A 17,597-nucleotide genomic window follows, 5' to 3' on the forward strand; every position below is an offset into this window, starting at 1 on the left:
TACGATAGATAAGTAAATTTCCAAACTTTTTGACTGGTACTGTAGCTCAGTTTTAGGTGGTAAGAGTAGAGCCGTATAAAGAGACGGTTTTGTGGGGGATTAGGGGGAAAACCCAAACCGACAGGGAAACAGATTGGACCCTCGATTCTCCATGTGGGCGGTGGAGGGCAGCACAACAATGTGGTGGCGTGCAGGCTGCTGCAGCATCGGACAGAAGAAGCAGCAGCAGCAGCAGTAACAGTAACGGAGCTCGGGTTTCATCGCTCTCATCACATCAAGACATCAGGCAATTTAGAAGCGATGCTCCATATTGCAATGTTTACACCGTCAGTCTCCTCTTTCTCATTGGACGCGCCGGAGCTGCAATGAAGGTGTCGTTTCCTTTTGCGTAACCCTTTTTTGAGCAATGTCAGCTCTGCCTGCCTGTCGTTAGCAGCGGCTCAGTAACCTTATTGAAACGCAGCTTCACGTCGCTTTTACATAGCCTGTGGTGGAACTATGACAGCTGCCACTTAACATTAATGCTAATCTATGAAATTATTTAGGTAAATTTGTTTGAATATATTTGTTATGTTTCTGCTGTGTTGCATTTTAACCATGCAGCTCACGGTGGCTTCGTTGTCTTGTTTGCTCTCTGCCAGTGTGTTGACAGTTCTCCCTGCTTGCTCTTCCTGTCTGCATGGTTTCTCTTTTATTTGTTTTAAACCAGCACCATTGCTAAAGTCGTTTAGTTAACCTACCGCATCTGTAATAAGCACCCATAGCACTACTTATTAATGCCTTAAACAGGTTTAAAGAATGTTGAAGCCTTATAGACTTTATAAAGACGGTTATGGATTGTGTGCAATAAAGGGAATGTATACAGAGCTGCTTCCTGTATATGGTAGATGTTTTACATTGTACTGAATGTTCTACCAGTAAAGACCAATGATAGCTCAAAACAAAGAATAGTACTTGTTTCTGGAGCATCCGTGTGCATGTTGAAGATAGTGTAGTGTAGTTTAGTACAGTCTACCACATACAATAACCAATAACATGACTGTGAGAATGGGAAATACTGAAATCAAACTGTTTCTGTCTCTCAGGCAGGGGCCTCGTCCATGTGGGCTTCATGCTGTGGTCTGCTGAATGAAGTCATGGGTACTGGGGCCGTCAGAGGCCAGCAGCCAGGATTTGGGGCTGGTGCGGGACCCTTCAGATTTGCCCCCAGTGCGGGATACTCCACATACCCGCCCACCAGCTCAGGGACTCCCAGTCTTGTATGCAAGGGCTGTGGTCAAGCCTTCTCGGTATTTAAGAGGAAGGTAGGTATCTGGATTTTCTGTGTGATGCCAGCACGTTTTAATCGGTCCACTGACTTAATGAGAAGGAAAAGGTGCATAGAAGCAGAGGGGGGTATAAGATGAATAATTTAGACACAAGTAACTGCTACTAATTACTTGCCATACTTGGCTGTGGCATGTAGATAGAGTGCATGTTTTACACTAATTTCTAGTCTTTAATGTCCAGCCAAAACTTAAAAGTGAAATTGATTAAACCTGTACAAGTATAAACCTTGATTGTTAGTTTTGAAAAATATATTCTATATCATAGTCATAACTTCAAAAGAAATGTTCAAATTGTTAACACCTGTACAGAGCAGAGCAAAACTAACTGGCCACTGTTTTCACTGTGCAGAAACAATATTTAGCTGTGTGAGGAAAAAAAACACTAAACCTAATTAAATTTGCACCTAGAGGCTTCTAATTTCTAATGAAAAGGCTGTGCTGTTTTGGCTGATTGCAGAAACAGATGGACACCATACTTGCCCTGTAATATCTTCAGGGAGTGCTGATGTTCATGTGTGGCTCAGGGTCTCATTTTGTCTGAACCCTGTGCTTCACTCGCTCACTCTGCCAATCTAATCCCACGTCTTGCATTTATTACTGTTTGATGTTTGTCACTTAAAATAAATGAGCTGCCTCCTGTCTCTGTGCCAGGAGAGGTAGAGCAGATGTGAGTGATTGCAAAATGAAGGAAAGGTCTACTGGCATTGATATGCGTTCCATTAATTAGTTAAATGTTGTCTCTCTTCCTGTCATGTCATATGTCACAATTTAATGTTGAAAATAATGGTTAAATAGAAACATTTGGCCACATTTGTACGTCAAATACCGAGTGTTTTTTTTTCAGGCAGTAATACATGGTAGAAGTTGTCCCCAATCTGAAATTGCCTCATTTCCATTACCTTGTTTTTTTCACCCTCTGTTTCTGCAGTATATTTGCTGCGACTGCAAGAAGAGCTTCTGCTCTCTGTGCTCCGTGCTTCAGGAGAATCTGCGCATATGTGCCACATGTCATTTGCTAAAAGCTACAGCCTTTCAGCGACCGAGGCTCATGCGCCTACGAGTCAGGGACCTGCGTCAGTACTTGCTGCTGCGTAACATCCCCACCGACACCTGCAGGGAAAAAGAAGACCTGGTGGACTTGGTGCTCTGTCACCAAGGCATTGAGGAAGAGGAGGACCCTGACACGATCAGCCTCCACTCGCGTTCCCTGTTTACACCGACTCCTTCTACCACGCAGTCGGCCTCAGAGCTGTCTGCGATTGTCGCCTCTCAGGAGGAGCAGCTCAGCAGGAGTGATAGCTCTGATACCAACCAGGTCAGGACCGACTTTATCCATGTATGATTTTTAAAAGCACAATACATGAGCCATATCCTTGTCTGCTGAGACACATAAATAAGTGTACTACGAGCCTCTCTGTTTATAAATATTGGTGGCCTGGAGGCACAAAGGTTACATTTCTGAAGTGTTTTTCTACAGAGCTCATACATCATGTCATCACTTCAGGCTGATATATTTGTCGAGCTGTCACAACTGAGTCTATGGGAACCACTTGACATGTCACCAAAGACAAAAATAAAAACAAAGTGAGGGTTTTTGCTCATCCTTTCATTCTAGCTTTACTACAATTTGTAAGCAGGCTAAAAAGAAAAAGGCTCAGGATTTAGAAGAAAGCGGAGTAAGAGAAAGTGAAAGAGAGAATAAGAAGCGCCACAGCTGGCACTTAAAGAGAGCTTGGCTTAAATCAGCTTGGATCCACTATAAATACTTGTACTTGGCCTGCTTAGGGAGCAGTAAGCTTTTCAATGAATGGAAGGTACGAGACATTGTTGTTCCCAAGGTGTCAGTGAGCTGAAGATTGTCTAATCCTGATCCTCAGTTAACTGGCTTGCTCCTTGCATGTAGTGCACGCTAATGTTTGTCATTGTTGCCGTTGTGTTGCAGGATATAGGTGATGCCACATCTGTGTCTCTCCTCAACTTGGACGCGAATGAACACACACCTGAGGTGATCTGTGACTGATCAGATTTCCTGATGTCATTAAGAAATCATTCATATGTGAAGTATTGATAATTGCATTTTAATTATGTTGTTAAATATTCCGTGGAACCTTTAGAGTGCAAAGAGAGCCATGTAGTGATTGAAAATGAGACGATGCTTAAAATTTATGGCATGTAGTGATTGAAAATGAGACGATGCTTAAAATTTATGGCAGGATATGAATGAAAATACAATAAAACCCAATTTACATGAGATTTAACTGCAAACCAGAGGGTTTGGCTGTGCAGTGTCTTGCAAATTGCAGCACTCGATATACTCAAAAAGTTCTTTTTTAGTAGAAGAGAAGCAGTAATAAATCCCATAATGATGCAAAATGAAAAAGAGAGATTTTTGCTCACAAGTATCAAGTGAATGTGCGTTCTTAATATTAAACACAACACATAGCTGATTCGGAGATATATCAGCTGTGTTTTAATCTAACCTTCATACTGACTACTTCAATTTCCAATGAACCCCAGTACAATTTTTGTCATAGCGTGTCATGTACTATCCCACTCACTGTTTTGCACCAGGCTTATCTACCATGTGTGTCATGGGAATCTCAAGGTCCATTTTTGTTTTCTCCTTAACGTCATGATTTCTGCTCCTTCAGGTCAGTCCTCAGACACGACGTCGCGCCAGAGCTTCTCTCTCAGACCTTTCCAGCTTGAGGGACATCGAGGGCCTGTCTGTCAGGCAGCTGAAGGAGATCCTCGCCAGGAACTTTGTCAACTATTCAGGGTGCTGTGAGAAGTGGGAGCTGGTGGAGCGTGTCAACAGACTGTACAGAGAGACGGAAGAGAACAGAAAATCATGTGGGTATCAACTTTGTCAGGCTGAATAAATACCGTGTCCCTTAGTTTGTCAGTTGTTGGCTATACATTTTTTATAATTAAATTACATTTACGATAGAATACAGCTGTAGTAACCTTTATTTATTTTTCTTGCAGTGGAAAACGTGAGCACTACTGTCCCAGCAGGTAAGCTGTCACAAAACTGTGTGTGCACCGGCCTACATGTCAGTATTGGGTACCACTTCCTGTTTTTAACCATGAAACCTAATATCTCTGCCTCTTCTGACAATATGATGATACTGTGGGTAATAACAATAATAGGCAATAAGTAGCACCAATCACAAGCAGAGTCATTCAAATGAGTTTTCTCATTCAGAATCATAATGATATATTCTCTTGCCTGCTTTGCTCCTCCCACATTAAAGTGGAGGCCCTCCCCCCTCCTATCTGCAACGGGGCCATCGGAGGTAAGGCTAATAGATTCCTTGCCACTGTTGCCATAGTCACATGTACCACCTGTGACTCGCCTCTCCATCGTACGAACAGTGTTGCCACCGCATCTGTATTCATTGCGAACCCATTCTCATTCCTTATCCAACTTTCCTCTTCGTGAAATCTCTATATGTGGTCGTCCCTGTGTAATGGCATTTCCTGTGAGGGTCTCTGGACATTTCATACAGGGTGAAATTATTTAATAATTTCCTGCACCCAAGAACAGACATTTTAATATTTCAGTTTTGTCATGCTCCAGGAACATTGATCCACCATGAGATCAATCTCCCTCTGTCATCTACTCATGTGCTTCAACCTGTGAAGCACATCACACTTAGAACACTATAGAAACATCATAGAAACACCTTGACACATAGCCATAACAGGCTTTGACATTTTTGAGGAGATTGTAAGCATGACCTTACCAAGATAGGGCTGTTTTATTAAGCTGCTGAGTATGTCGCTGGCCCTTAGTCCTTTCTCAGTGCATGATATATCACTTTGTTTTTTTTAACGCTGTGTTAAAAGCAGTTTTCCAACATTTTCAGTCACCTGTCTGTGTCTTTAGCAGACGTTGAGAAGGGTCCGCTGACGATCCACGACGACAACCTCTGCAGGATCTGCATGGATGCTATGATTGACTGCGTTCTCTTGGAGTGCGGTCACATGGTCACCTGCACCAAGTGCGGCAAGAGGATGAACGAGTGCCCGATCTGCAGGCAGTACGTCGTGAGGGCCGTGCATGTCTTCAAGTCCTAATGCATCACTGCAAAGCCGCAGCAACTGCCTCGGAGCAGCTGCTCCGACTGAAACTGCACCTTACATCAACCATGCAGCTCATAACCTTTGGATCCCCAAAAGACTTATTTTGTGGATGCTCTTTGTTTGTATTCCCGACATTTCTCACATTATTTGCACATTTAAATATTATGACAAATGTGTTTTTCTTGAGACATTGTCTTCATTTTCACCAGTGGGAAGTGCTACGACCCTATCTGCCTATCAGTCAACTCTCAAGCTAACATATCTCTGATCTGTGTTCATTCCTAAGTGTCTGTTTTTGCTTTTCTGGCATATTTTTCAAAGCAAAGAATGTGTGGCACTCAGCCACGTGCAGTCTTTTTAAACACAACTCGTCACCCTCAGATCTGCCTATAAACTGTAGCTCAACAGCGTCTCTCTTTACAACTGTCATACTACATATCTTTGTAACACCAAGGACAGACGCATACCAAACTTCACCACAGGAAAGAAGGACAAGGTGCCAAATAATGCCCCCCCCCCCCCCCCACTCACCTCCAACCGGCTGTGTGTGGCAAGTTTTAGCAGAAAAGTAACTTTGTTCGCACTTATTGTGATTGCCCCACTGCTCACCCACTGCAAACTGTGTGCAGTAATAGTGGCTGAGGTAGCACGTGTACTAATTCTTGAATATTTTGAATAGTGGAAAAAGTGAGTTAGAAATCGGTTATTATTATTTTATTTTCAAGTTAAACTGAGTGTTACTCAGCCCGCAAATGAGCAGGTGCTCTGCCTTTTATATAGATTTAGGATGAAGTCAATGCATTATTAATTATAATCACTTATTTTGTTATATAAGCGCGTATTGTAATGCATAACACATTGAAATGGTCATACAAAGTCTGTCATTACAGCAATAGCTAACCTCCGCTGTCACCTCTGTCTCAGCACTTTAGTTGAGACAAAATACAAAAAACGGTGCTAACTCGTCCAACCATCTTCCCTGTTTTCCAGCTGAACTGTGGATGTGAAACTGAATGTTTGCTTTTTATTTTTGTTGTCGTATATTGTTGGGAGTGGAATGAAGTGTCTTAATGCTTTGTAGTTGATTTTCTCTTACGTAGGAGTAATGTATTGAACTAACTATTCAAAGATATAGCTACGAGTTTACTGACAACTGGTACAGAAGGTATATAGAAATAATGACTTGCTAATGTACATTTGCATATAATGATCCATATGAGATGTGTATATATATATTTTTTCCATTTGATTTTAACTGATATCGGATAATTGAAATGTCCCTGGGATTGGGTTAGTTTTATTATTATAGAGTTGCATTTTCCTGTCAAGTGGTTTGAAATGTGTTTAATCTGCATCGGTTTGCTTGAACTATATTTCTTTCTTGAACCAGAGCATGACCAGAACCTGTATGACACTGGTAATGTTATCCCCCCCCCCCGTCCTCTTTACCTATAAAACTCAATCCCCCACACTCCTAATCCTGTTCATTTAGAAGTATCCAGCTCTGTACTGTACCCACACAACATTGCTGCTATAGAGTAAAGATTCCCCCTACAATCATGGACAGTAGCGAAAGCAGTTTGCACTTTTATTTAGAGAGGGTGTAATTGTGTGCAAGGTTTGGTCTTTGTATTTGGGAATGTTGAACTTTTTATTTTGGTAATTAAAGATTTTAATTAAAGTCTGTGTTTGTGTACTCATGCATCATGAGCAGTGTCCCTGTATGACCTTGGATAAAGCAGTATAGTTAGTGTTGAAATGATCTGTTAAGTAATTGTTAAAGCCAAATAATCAACAATTTTGGTCAATTTAAACCAAAAGTTTACTGGTTTTAGCTAGTCTAATGTGAGGACTTGTAGGATTTCTGTTTTATATCATTGTAATTCTTCAGGTTTTAGTTTTGTTGGAGAATCTTTATTTAAATCACATCGGGCTCTTTGGGGCAGTTTTTTTCTGATTATTTTACACTTAAGCAGGCAATGCTTTGAGCTTCAACTGCTAACTGCTTACAGTGACAATGCTAACTTGCTACTGTCCAGCAGGTGTAGTGTTTATCATATTAATCAAGCTTAGCATGTTGGAATTGTAATAAGCAATAAACACAGCTGAGGCTGATGAGAATGGCATTCGTGTTGCAGGAATTTACTCAGAGGTGTTAAAGGTTAAATGGATAGATCATCAGAGTTATTACAGTTTATCCAGAGGGAGACATTAATATGTGAACCAATTTGCAGTCAATCCATCCAGTAGTTGTAGACATTTCAATCGAATCCACATTGTGACATTCAGTCTCTGTGGAGCAGGAATGTTTCTACAACATGTCATGATATTTTGTCAGATATATTATTTGGGAGTAACGGTCTGATCAACATTGTCATTCCTAGAGCCATTCTGTTGGCATCGCATCAAATCCCTCTCATTTCTACAGTGAAGCTGTAACCTCAGGGCTGTCACATGAAACCACTGCAACATCTGACCTCTGCTTCAAATACAAATCAACCTGGCACATGAAAAATGACAAAACTCAGTGCTGGTACAAATGAAATTCTTTTTAATGCATATTAGCACTTAGTTTTTGGATTTACAAATATAAACATTATCACATTCACCTGAGGTGATCAGTTACAGCACAACACACCCCAAGATACACACAACACCTACTGTATGGAGTTATTATTTAATCATATTCAAATTAGTTATATGCAAAAGTGTTTCCTCAAACAATGTGTGGGTTTGACTGCATTATTGATAGTGTGTTAGGTAGATCATCAGTCACACATTTGCTATGGCTGTCGACTTCCTGCCACTGACTTTTTGGGTGTTGGCTGGCTCAAACCACCTTGATAAATTATTTGCAAGCATTATTTGACCCAGCTCTAGGAGATCCATGTGAAGTTACTTAATAAATGAATAAATACAGACTGTAAAAAAAACAAAACAATAAATTAGAGTTGAAATGTTGGGAGAAAAGCCCGTTAAACACAACACTCAACAATTCATAAAAGTATTAAGTAAGCGAAGAAATTAGGGTGTAACAGGAATATGAAATTTGATAATTTTGTTTTATCACTCAGGAAATACATTCTAAATATTTGGGAAGTAGTTATGATAATTTAGTCATATTCTTTTCTGTACAGCTTATTTTTTGTCTGATACTGAAGTTACATTAATGTAAAATACAGGTTTTGGCACATAGAAGACACTGTCGTATGAAGGCAAACAGAGGAGGGGGAAAATGTTCGGTTTACATGCCATGCGGTCTCTCTGTGATATTTATCTCCTGAGACATTGAACTCAGGAAATTATGCTTGTATAAAAATGCTGTTTTCAAATATTTAAAGAATAGAAATAAAAACAACCCAAAACTCAAATACAAGCAAGTCTTTATAAAAGTACAATCGGAACACAAATACATGCATGCTGTTTCCTCTTTATCTGTCCAGTGAATGTTTGTCACCTCAAGTCCATTGAAGATCTACATCCAGGAATCCGTCTCTAGGTTCAGTTTCTTAACTGTGACGTTGATTCAGAGACTTATCACAGGATCAGTTTAAGAAGAAAAAACTTGTTCCATTAAGTGCAAAGACAGTTTTTCAATCAGTTTTTTTCCTGTTAGGAACTAGCTCGTCTTCTGCAGCAGTTTGTCCTCTTTCAGTCTGAACGGAACGCTGACAGACATCTCTGCGATGAACCTTTCGCAGGCCGTCTTGGTCACCTGCTTGCAGAAGCGAAGGTCGATCTGACAGATGCTTCCACAGCGCTTAAAAAAGTTTAGGGAATGGTCTGTGACTCGGTTACAAACTAAAGGAAAACAGAGAGAACAATAATATGTCACAAACTTGGTATTTAAAAGAGGGTGTACGTAGAAAATTCACTGAACATCACATCGTTTTATCTTTCTCTCTCTCTCTCTTTCTTTTCTTGATGCATTGCATCATCATCATCAACAGAGATGCATGTAGATTATATAAGTAGGACAAATGCAAATTATGTAGCAAACACCTCACTCTTACATTTCCCATGGGTTCTACTGAAACTGGACCCAACAGATCAATTTACTATAATGACTATAGCTTTCCCCGTTAACTTCCATTTTCTGTAGTGTTATTTTTGTGGCATTTGTTTAATAGCAAATGTGTTAAAACACAATAAACATGAGGATAAAGTTACTTATGGGACAATACACATAACCCAGACAAGTCTCCATCCTTTTGTCTACATTCTGATGTCTTTGAATTGTAATTTTGCATTTCCTGCCTTGATCTTTTTATCTGTGTAGATCATTTTGCACAAAAAAACTCAACAAAGCGAGTTGAAGCATCTCATTTTCTACTGTGTCACCCCTTTTCAGTCCACTTAATAACTCAGGTCTCACCTGACAGGTTGATATCTGTGAGGGAGTCTCTGGTCGTGGTCCCTGCGGCTGTCAGCAGGTTGACTGACTGGTCATTGATGTGGTTGCAGTAGCTCAGGTCCAGCATGGACAGAGAGGGCATCTGCCGACTGATGAGACGCAAAGACGTGTCGGTGATGTCGAGCCCGGCCAACCGCAGGTCCTCCACGTTCCGCAACTTGCAGCGATTATCCAGCTGACCTGTCAGTCAGTCACGTAAGAAACATCACAGATCAGTATCTGTATTTTTGTCAACAGGTGCATGACAATCTAGAAGGATCTTTAGGATGGCTAAAAGCTATAAATGAGGAGTCACTCACGTTATCTTCTAACTTGCAATGAACTTTTTTATTTTAAAGCTGTGTTTTAGTTCTAAAACCTAAACCTGAAGAAGGTCTGTGGGAAAAAGTGTCAATACCTGTTTTTCAGGAAAATAGTCTCTGTTTTACAGAAAGTAACCTATAATTTGGAGTATGAACTGGGTAGGTAACATGTGCAATGTCAATCACTAAGAGTTGTCATAAATACATTAAAGCGTGGGAGGCAGGACTAAAACCCCCATCCACGGCAGCGCTTGCTCTATGTTGACCGACGAGTTACCTGGTCTGTTGTCTGTGGGGGGTGAAAGGAGGTCCCTCATCTGTGGGTCTTTGAGTCCCTCCACCCACTGGACATCCAATGTGCGCAGCAGAGGGCAGCTGGAGGTGCAGAGCGCAGATACAGCGGCCCAAGAACATCCCGATAACCTTAACACTCGCAAACCTGAAAAACACAGCAGAACTTTCATTTATACTGATGCAGAACAAGAGAAACAAAAAAAAACATAATTTCCTTTGTTCACAGATCAATAATAACTCATAGTTAGGTACCTGGCAATCTATTAATAAGCCAGCTTAATTGTTTCTTGGAAATGTTTGTCCAACTGAGGTCCAGAGAAACTGGCTGTCGGCGGATAATCCCACTTAGCATGAGTGGAGTGATGGAGGTGCAGCGGTTCAGATCAATCTTTGTCCAAAGTCTCTTATCACAACACCTAGACATCAGAGAGAAAGATTTGAGTTTCGTATTATTTCTTCAAAGATTTGTACATTCTGTGCATCGATATTTGAGCTTTTTTTTCCCTTTTTCAAAACCTGTGTTGTTGCACATCAAAATGTAAACATGCCGAGTTAAGTGTTCGCTGTGCACGTACCATCTGTTCCAGGTCTTGCACACTCTCATGCAGACACACAGCTCCTGGTGTGTGAGATAACCAAAGATCTTCATCCAGACCTCTCGCTGTATGACATGTGTTTTTCCATCTTTGAGAGGCAGTCTGTCAGGAGGCGGGCTTATCGGAGGGGGCCGAATGACGTGCCGCTCCATCTGGACACACTTGGGTGGGGAGTGTGGAGGCACCGGCCGGTTGGTTGGGGTGCTCCTGTTGAAGCCCAGCGGAGTGATCTGACTCGGGTAGAAGTGGCGCAGCTCCCAGGGGGTCCCGTTCATCTCTTTGGGCTTCAGGTGGGGCCTCTGATCCCCGAGTTCACTGCCGTTGCGGAACAACCTCTTGGGTTCCTCGTTTTCCGTCTCCGGCTCCACCTTCAGAGGTTGGCGGTTCTCGTTGGCCAGGCAGTCCTCCGTCTTCTGGATTTCTTGGTTCAGTGCTTTGCTCAGCTCTCGGCTCAGCTCTCTGTTAGGTAAGCGACGCTTGCGGCGAGCTTTGGGACACGGTCCTTTTTCCTGGGTCTCGCTTCCGCCTTCGCTGCTGGGGCCAGCCTGCGGAGAGCTGCAGAGGGACTGGTCACTGTCTCCAACAGGTGTTTTAATGCGGGGATTCAAAAGTGCATTCTTGGAGTCCTTTTCTTCCCCTTCTTCTTCAGGGTCTCCAAAGCGCCCTTTCCTCTCTATAAGGCCCCGGAAGTGAGGCCCCCTTCCTTCTTCATCCTCCTCCTCGTAATATGCGTCTTCGTCCTCCTCTTCTGTCTTGATTTGGTGTAGAAGTTTGGAAAAATAAGGATCATCTGACTTTTCCTTCAAAAAAAAAGAAATGGTATGAGAATTAGTTACTTTACTTTGGTTTGGCACAACAAACGCATCTAAAATGTCTAAATACTACTGATTGTAAGTCGCTTTGGATAAAAGCGTCTGCTAAATGACTGTAATGTAATGTAAAAAATAAAATGACTCTGGAAATGATGCAAACCTTCTTCCTCACACTGAGATCCTCTTCCTCATCATCATCAAACAGCTTCCTCTTCTTCCTCAGTTTGTCCTCGGGCCTGGGCCGGGGCAGGTTGCTGGGAGAGAGCAGTGGTGGCTGTCGGTGGAGAGACTCCTCGGGTCGGTACCTGGGTGTCTCCTCTCTGTCTGGTCTCCTCTTGGGTGCAGAAGAAACGTCCCCATCCTCCTTGACTGGCTTCTGCTCCTTCAGCAGAGAACCAGGGAGGTTGGAGGCGTACTTGAACCCTGGACCCCTTTTTTGCTTCAAAACCAAAGGGGACAAAAAATTGCGAGACAACTTTATACCTTTAGCCTATAGCGGATGGGAAAACCAACTGCGCAACAACAGTGCTTAAGGATTAATAAAGTGGGTCACTTTGATCAAAACACAAAACATGTGTTAGTCAGTGGTTTCCTGCTTCGGTGACAAACAAGAGTCACATGTGAAGGACTTTCATGAACTAAAAAAGTATAAACAGGAAGTGGCAAGCTGATTAATACACGGAAACTGAATTACTGCAAGCAATACTGAATAAGGAAATCGTCTGTTATCTACGAGTCATACCGAAACTCAGAATACCTCAGAAATCTTTAGTTGTAATTGTTTTACTGTTTTCAGATTGGCCACACTTCAAAGCACACAAAGTAAACTTTTACACAATCTAAGTCCTCTGACTCACACATATTTGTACTCACTTTTCCACTTTTCCCAGCATGGTTGCATTTGGGACATTCCCAGCAGTTAGGGAGTTCATCGTTCACCACTCCTGAGGATTCGCTCACCTGAGAAACCGAAAAGAAAATGAGCCGGATCTCAACAAGAACAACACGCTTTAACTGTGTCCTATGTAGAGTTTTTGTTTTTTTCACAAACAAGATAAGGGAAGTGAAAGCGACTGTTGTGATGTGTGCCTACTGGGCAGGTTTGCACAGTTTAACCTCAGCTGACATGCAAACTCTTGCTTCATGCCTTGAAAAGAGAATGGAAAGAGAGTTAAAGACGCCTACTTAAGGAGGTTAAATAAGCACCTCTGAATAGCTATAATGTCCAAATTGTTATGTATAAAACTGAGAGAAAAACATAAAAAAATATCCAAGTTGTTGCATGCTACTAAACATCTAGCCAGTGCTTGTCTGCAAAACTGGTTTGACCAAGCCTGTACTAGCCTGGTTACAAACAGGGTGTGTGCTGCTTTACATTTTGGCCTTTATATCACAAAATGTTTTTACTACCGCAACTAGTAAGGTCTAATGTCTCACATCCTTTGGAGGCAACAAACTCAATTTTGGTCACTCAGTAAATATTCTTATTCATGATTACTTGTGTTCTTGAGGATAGGGTGGGAGTCAGTTCCTCAAACACAATTGAGCCATAAAAACATCTGCGCTACGTAATAATGAGGAGTTTGTTCAGTTATATAAACAACACCACATCCAATTACCTTCAGTGACTACAGTCCAAATGTCTGAGTCACTCACATTATTTTACAACGAAATGGGATTCCTGGCACACTGCTTTCACAGGAATGAGTCACCCAGTGAGTGACTTAACTAAGGTGGAGTTGTTCCACTGCTCCCAGCCCGGCCCTCTCTACCTTGAGACAGTTGGGATGGACGATCTCGTTGCAGATAGAGCACTCCATCAGCATGAAGTTGAACTTGTCCTCCTCTTCCTCCAGTGTGTCCTCTTTCCCTGCCTCTTTACACACCACACACACCGCTGTGTGAGGCAGAACCGGCTGCATGAACATAAAGAACATAAAGGAATAAATACATTTAACTCAACAAACCATATTATATAGACTTCTGATTTCTATTGCAGTAGAGTAACTATGAATGCACATTGTTAGTTTTTTGATACACAGCCGTTGTCAAATATAAATATTAAAATATTGTATTTGTAGAAAATGCGTGTGCGTGAATGCTTAAAAAAATACAAGTGCTACCTTTTGAATATGCCAACAAACTTACCGCAATGCACTGTCTCATAATGCAAGACTGCTTCATGCGCCCTGGCCCTCCAAACTTCTTCATGTCCTTGCAAAAGTGACACTCTCCACACTCGGTCCGGAGGCACGCTTCGCACTTCCGACATCGCGTCCTCCTGCGTCTTGCTCCGGAGGAGCTGCGATTGGACGGCAGCTTGACGGCCGACGTCGTCCCCACCTTAGGCTTTGGCCGGTTGGCTGCCCGCTGCTAAAAAAAAATCAAACATAGAGACATGCGATGTAAGCCACAAAATGAAGAGATTAACAAGTTTATTACTGTAAATAACAAATATGTCAGCCACTGTGATGAGGGTCTCTGAGCAGGAAAGTGGGTGAAACAAACTGTTTACTAGTTGCTGCTAGTCACTTTATCTGAACTGAGCTTCTGAAGCTGACTATCAGGACAGATATCAAACTGATGCCTGGTACTTGTCATAACACGATATACAGCTAATTGGTTTCCCTTTCTTTTAGTCATAACAGGCTGTTCCTGCTGCTTTTTGACAATATTAGCCAGCAAAATGTTCAATTTACAAAGATATTAATAGGAGAATAGCAACAATTCTCACATTTTAGAAGCTTGAACCAACAAATACTTAAAGGATGAATCGATTATAAAAAAAAAATTCCTGTCGATGGACTCTGTAATTAGTTGTCTAATTGTTTAGACAAAAGCATACGTTTAAATGATGAAAAAAAGCTTCACGCCCCACAGCTCTGACCTTTCCAGTAAATTGGGTACATATCATTTATGTGTCTCATGGGAGTTAATAAAAGAAAAGGTAACAAGGATATTAAACTCATCTTACACACACACACACACACACACACACACACACACACACACACACACACACACACACACACACACACACACACACACACACACACACACACACACACACACACACACACACACACACACACACACACTTTTGAATCTATGATCCTGATTTCATGTTTGTGAATTTCTCACATTTATTTTAAGTCTCTTCCCTGTTGCCATGGCAGGACTGTAAAGTGCTATGAAAATAAGACAAATCATGGACCATTAGTGATTCTTGTTCTAGCAGGAGAGGAGGTTACCTTGGCAACAAGTTTGCCTTGCTGGTGGCAACTGTATGAATAGACGACTGATAGAGAGGGATAAAAATAAGCGCAAAGGAGTATTTAATGTCAGGCTGTGAACATGTTCCAGATGACATATTTCTTTACTCTATTACTCATTACTACTACTGTGTAGCATTTCAGCGCAAGTTGATTTCATTTCTAGATAACAACAGTAGAGTGCTATGGACAGGTCAAACAAGTAACGCAAGATGCAAATAGAACAAGGCGTTCCAGGCCAACGACAATCAAACCAATGCTGTCAGAGAGATAATTCCTAAACAGAGAAGAGAAACCAGCCCTGAATTTGCTGACTTTGACAAACTATCTCAGCATTAATGGTGTCCTGATTTTTTTTATTTACCCTCAGAAGGACTTTGGTCTTTGAAATAATAGTTTCTTTTAAATTGTATGAATTCCCAGCACAATACCTTGTGTTTTGCCGGCTGTTATTGATGGAGAATTTAGTGGAGATAGGGAATAATCACTCTGACAGCTTTCCATAAATCCATCTGACTACCGTGGAAATACGTGAGGGAAGCATCAAAAGGAAGGGCTGCTGCTGCTGCTGCTGCTGCAGGGTGGTTGAGTGTCAACATGGCACAGTGTGTTTTTGTTCAGCGGCCTCATTATATTCCTGACACATCTGTTTTTATAATATCATATCTAAAGTCAGCCTCTGAACAAAGCTATTGAAAGTAAAGTGTCCATGCAAAGTTTTGACCACAACAAATAGCTAGCATTTCATCCATTCCCTGAAGATCTCGGCCATCCACATTCCTAGTTCGCTCCGATGACTGGTAAATAAGTGGCATAAAATTGACAAACACATCAGAGCACTTTGCACAACGTGGTCGTAACTATCAGCTGACCCGTCTCCACTGTAACTCTGTGCAGTAATATGTCAGGAATTTGGTATCGGATCCTGAGGTCTGCGAAACAAAAACATGGCCTATATTCATAGACGTCTTCTGACTCAGCTTGAGTGCGGATTTTCAGAGGGAGGAAGTCAAAGGGCTCGTCATCTGTTGCTCATGTACAGTGGCCCTCAACACAGCCAGCAGAGTGTACTTCGGTCTTCAGTGATGTGTCACTACGGAGGAGGTCAAAACACCCTCTCTGATGATGAACAGTTTGTGGGTGTCAACATTGTGTAGGCGCAAGAACCTGGCTCTTATATCTGAACCTCTCATATTTCATCCAGACTTTGGAACAGGTCAAGTGTCAAATGGAGACTTGTGCAACATCCCATAAGCCTGGTGAGAAAGCATTCATGCATTGAACCCCACTATAAATGCACTTCATTGCACAAATATAAACTTTTTTCTAAAGGTCCCTCAAAAGACAATATATTAAGTGCAACTTCTGACATAAATCCCCAGTTGTGTATATTCCTCCTGGTGCAAAATACTGTTGAAACCAGCCCAACCTCTATTTTTTCCAGGGGTTTGAGGGGTCACTGGATCCCACTTTGGGAACTATTGGACTATCAAGCAAACAGAAGTAGAGCCACTTCATTGTTCCCTAAACCCCATCCCCCTCCTTGGTCCCTGCCTAGACAATATTTTGCCTAAAGCCTTCTTAAAGGCACAGAGTGAAGAGGCAAGTTTAGTAAGTGTTAGAGGAAATGAATCACAAGTATGCATTCTCCTTACAGGACGTGTGTGTGTGTGTGTGTGTGTGTGTGTGTGTGTGTGTGTGTGTGTGTGTGTGTGTGTATGTGTGTGTATGTGTGAGGTTAACGTACATGTGTGAATCACAGCTTTTAGCAGAATGAAGTTGCATGATTTTACAGTTGATGGGGGGGGACACTGAGGTTATGGATCAATAACAGTCTCCTCTGTATTAAGAGGTGGTCAGTGCGAACTGGGTCAGATATGCTCACATTATAGATGGTGTCCGAGGAGGAGAGGACACGGTGTGTTTAGACGGGAACACTTTATATTCTGATTACCAGAAAACTACGTGAACGCAACATCTAGCTCAGTAACATTATCCACCTTTATAACCCGGTTTACAGGGAAGGTTTCAACCCGATTGAAAGCAGAGAAGAAGAGCGGGGGAGAACCTCACGTTTGTCCCGAAGCACCTGGAGAAAAACACACCAATCCACTCACATTCATGTCTTATTTATCTGACAGAAAAACACACACACAGAGAGGTCACATAATGAAATGTAGCAGCTCTGACCTGCTCAGACTCTGAATCATATTCCTCATCGTCTCCGCTCAATGACAAGGCCATGGCTCCTCTCTCTCATCGTTCGTGAACAGCAGAGAAAACTAACATGGCTGAACAAGCATCCAGCTTAGCTCATTCACCCCACCTCCTCCCTCACGTCGCACCAACACGGGGCAGCTGGTAGCGAATGGTGCTGCGTTCAGGAACCATGGGAAACCCGGGAAACACCAGTTTCCTGGTTATTTTATGCAACTAGAGCCGTGAGGTTAGCAAAAAAACAACAACAGAAAAGGTGGGCAATAGTGTTTA

The 17,597-nt window shown here is 42.0% G+C and overlaps 2 protein-coding genes across 4 annotated transcripts; one reads left to right on the forward strand and one right to left on the reverse strand.

Moving 5' to 3' along the window:
• Positions 1–240: 240 nt before the first annotated feature.
• Positions 241–7,131, forward strand: rnf34a (ring finger protein 34a). Of its 3 annotated transcripts, none has more exons than XM_054610891.1 (7): positions 241–371; positions 1,086–1,304; positions 2,257–2,643; positions 3,271–3,333; positions 3,980–4,181; positions 4,317–4,346; positions 5,221–7,131. In XM_054610891.1, exons 1-7 carry the CDS (start codon positions 366–368, stop codon positions 5,409–5,411), a joined length of 1,098 nt encoding a protein of 365 aa, XP_054466866.1. In that variant the 5' UTR covers positions 241–365; the 3' UTR covers positions 5,412–7,131. The 3 variants fall into 3 exon arrangements, with proteins under 3 accessions (XP_054466866.1, XP_054466867.1, XP_054466868.1); XM_054610892.1 differs by having other exon boundaries at positions 5,224–7,131; XM_054610893.1 differs by lacking the exon at positions 241–371 and adding an exon at positions 520–545.
• Positions 7,132–7,951: 820 nt separating this feature from the next.
• kdm2ba (lysine (K)-specific demethylase 2Ba) lies at positions 7,952–17,513 on the reverse strand. The gene is made up of 10 exons (XM_054611391.1): positions 17,298–17,513; positions 13,984–14,208; positions 13,608–13,751; positions 12,709–12,795; positions 11,996–12,274; positions 11,003–11,823; positions 10,680–10,843; positions 10,411–10,572; positions 9,793–10,011; positions 7,952–9,218 (listed from the first exon to the last, which is right to left on the reverse strand). Exons 1-10 carry the CDS (start codon positions 17,349–17,351, stop codon positions 9,037–9,039), a joined length of 2,337 nt encoding a protein of 778 aa, XP_054467366.1. The 5' UTR covers positions 17,352–17,513; the 3' UTR covers positions 7,952–9,036.
• Positions 17,514–17,597: the final 84 nt, after the last annotated feature.

The sequence above is a fragment of the Anoplopoma fimbria genome, chromosome 13 (genome assembly GCF_027596085.1).
Source record: "Anoplopoma fimbria isolate UVic2021 breed Golden Eagle Sablefish chromosome 13, Afim_UVic_2022, whole genome shotgun sequence".
Classification (NCBI taxonomy): Eukaryota; Metazoa; Chordata; class Actinopteri; order Perciformes; family Anoplopomatidae; genus Anoplopoma; species Anoplopoma fimbria.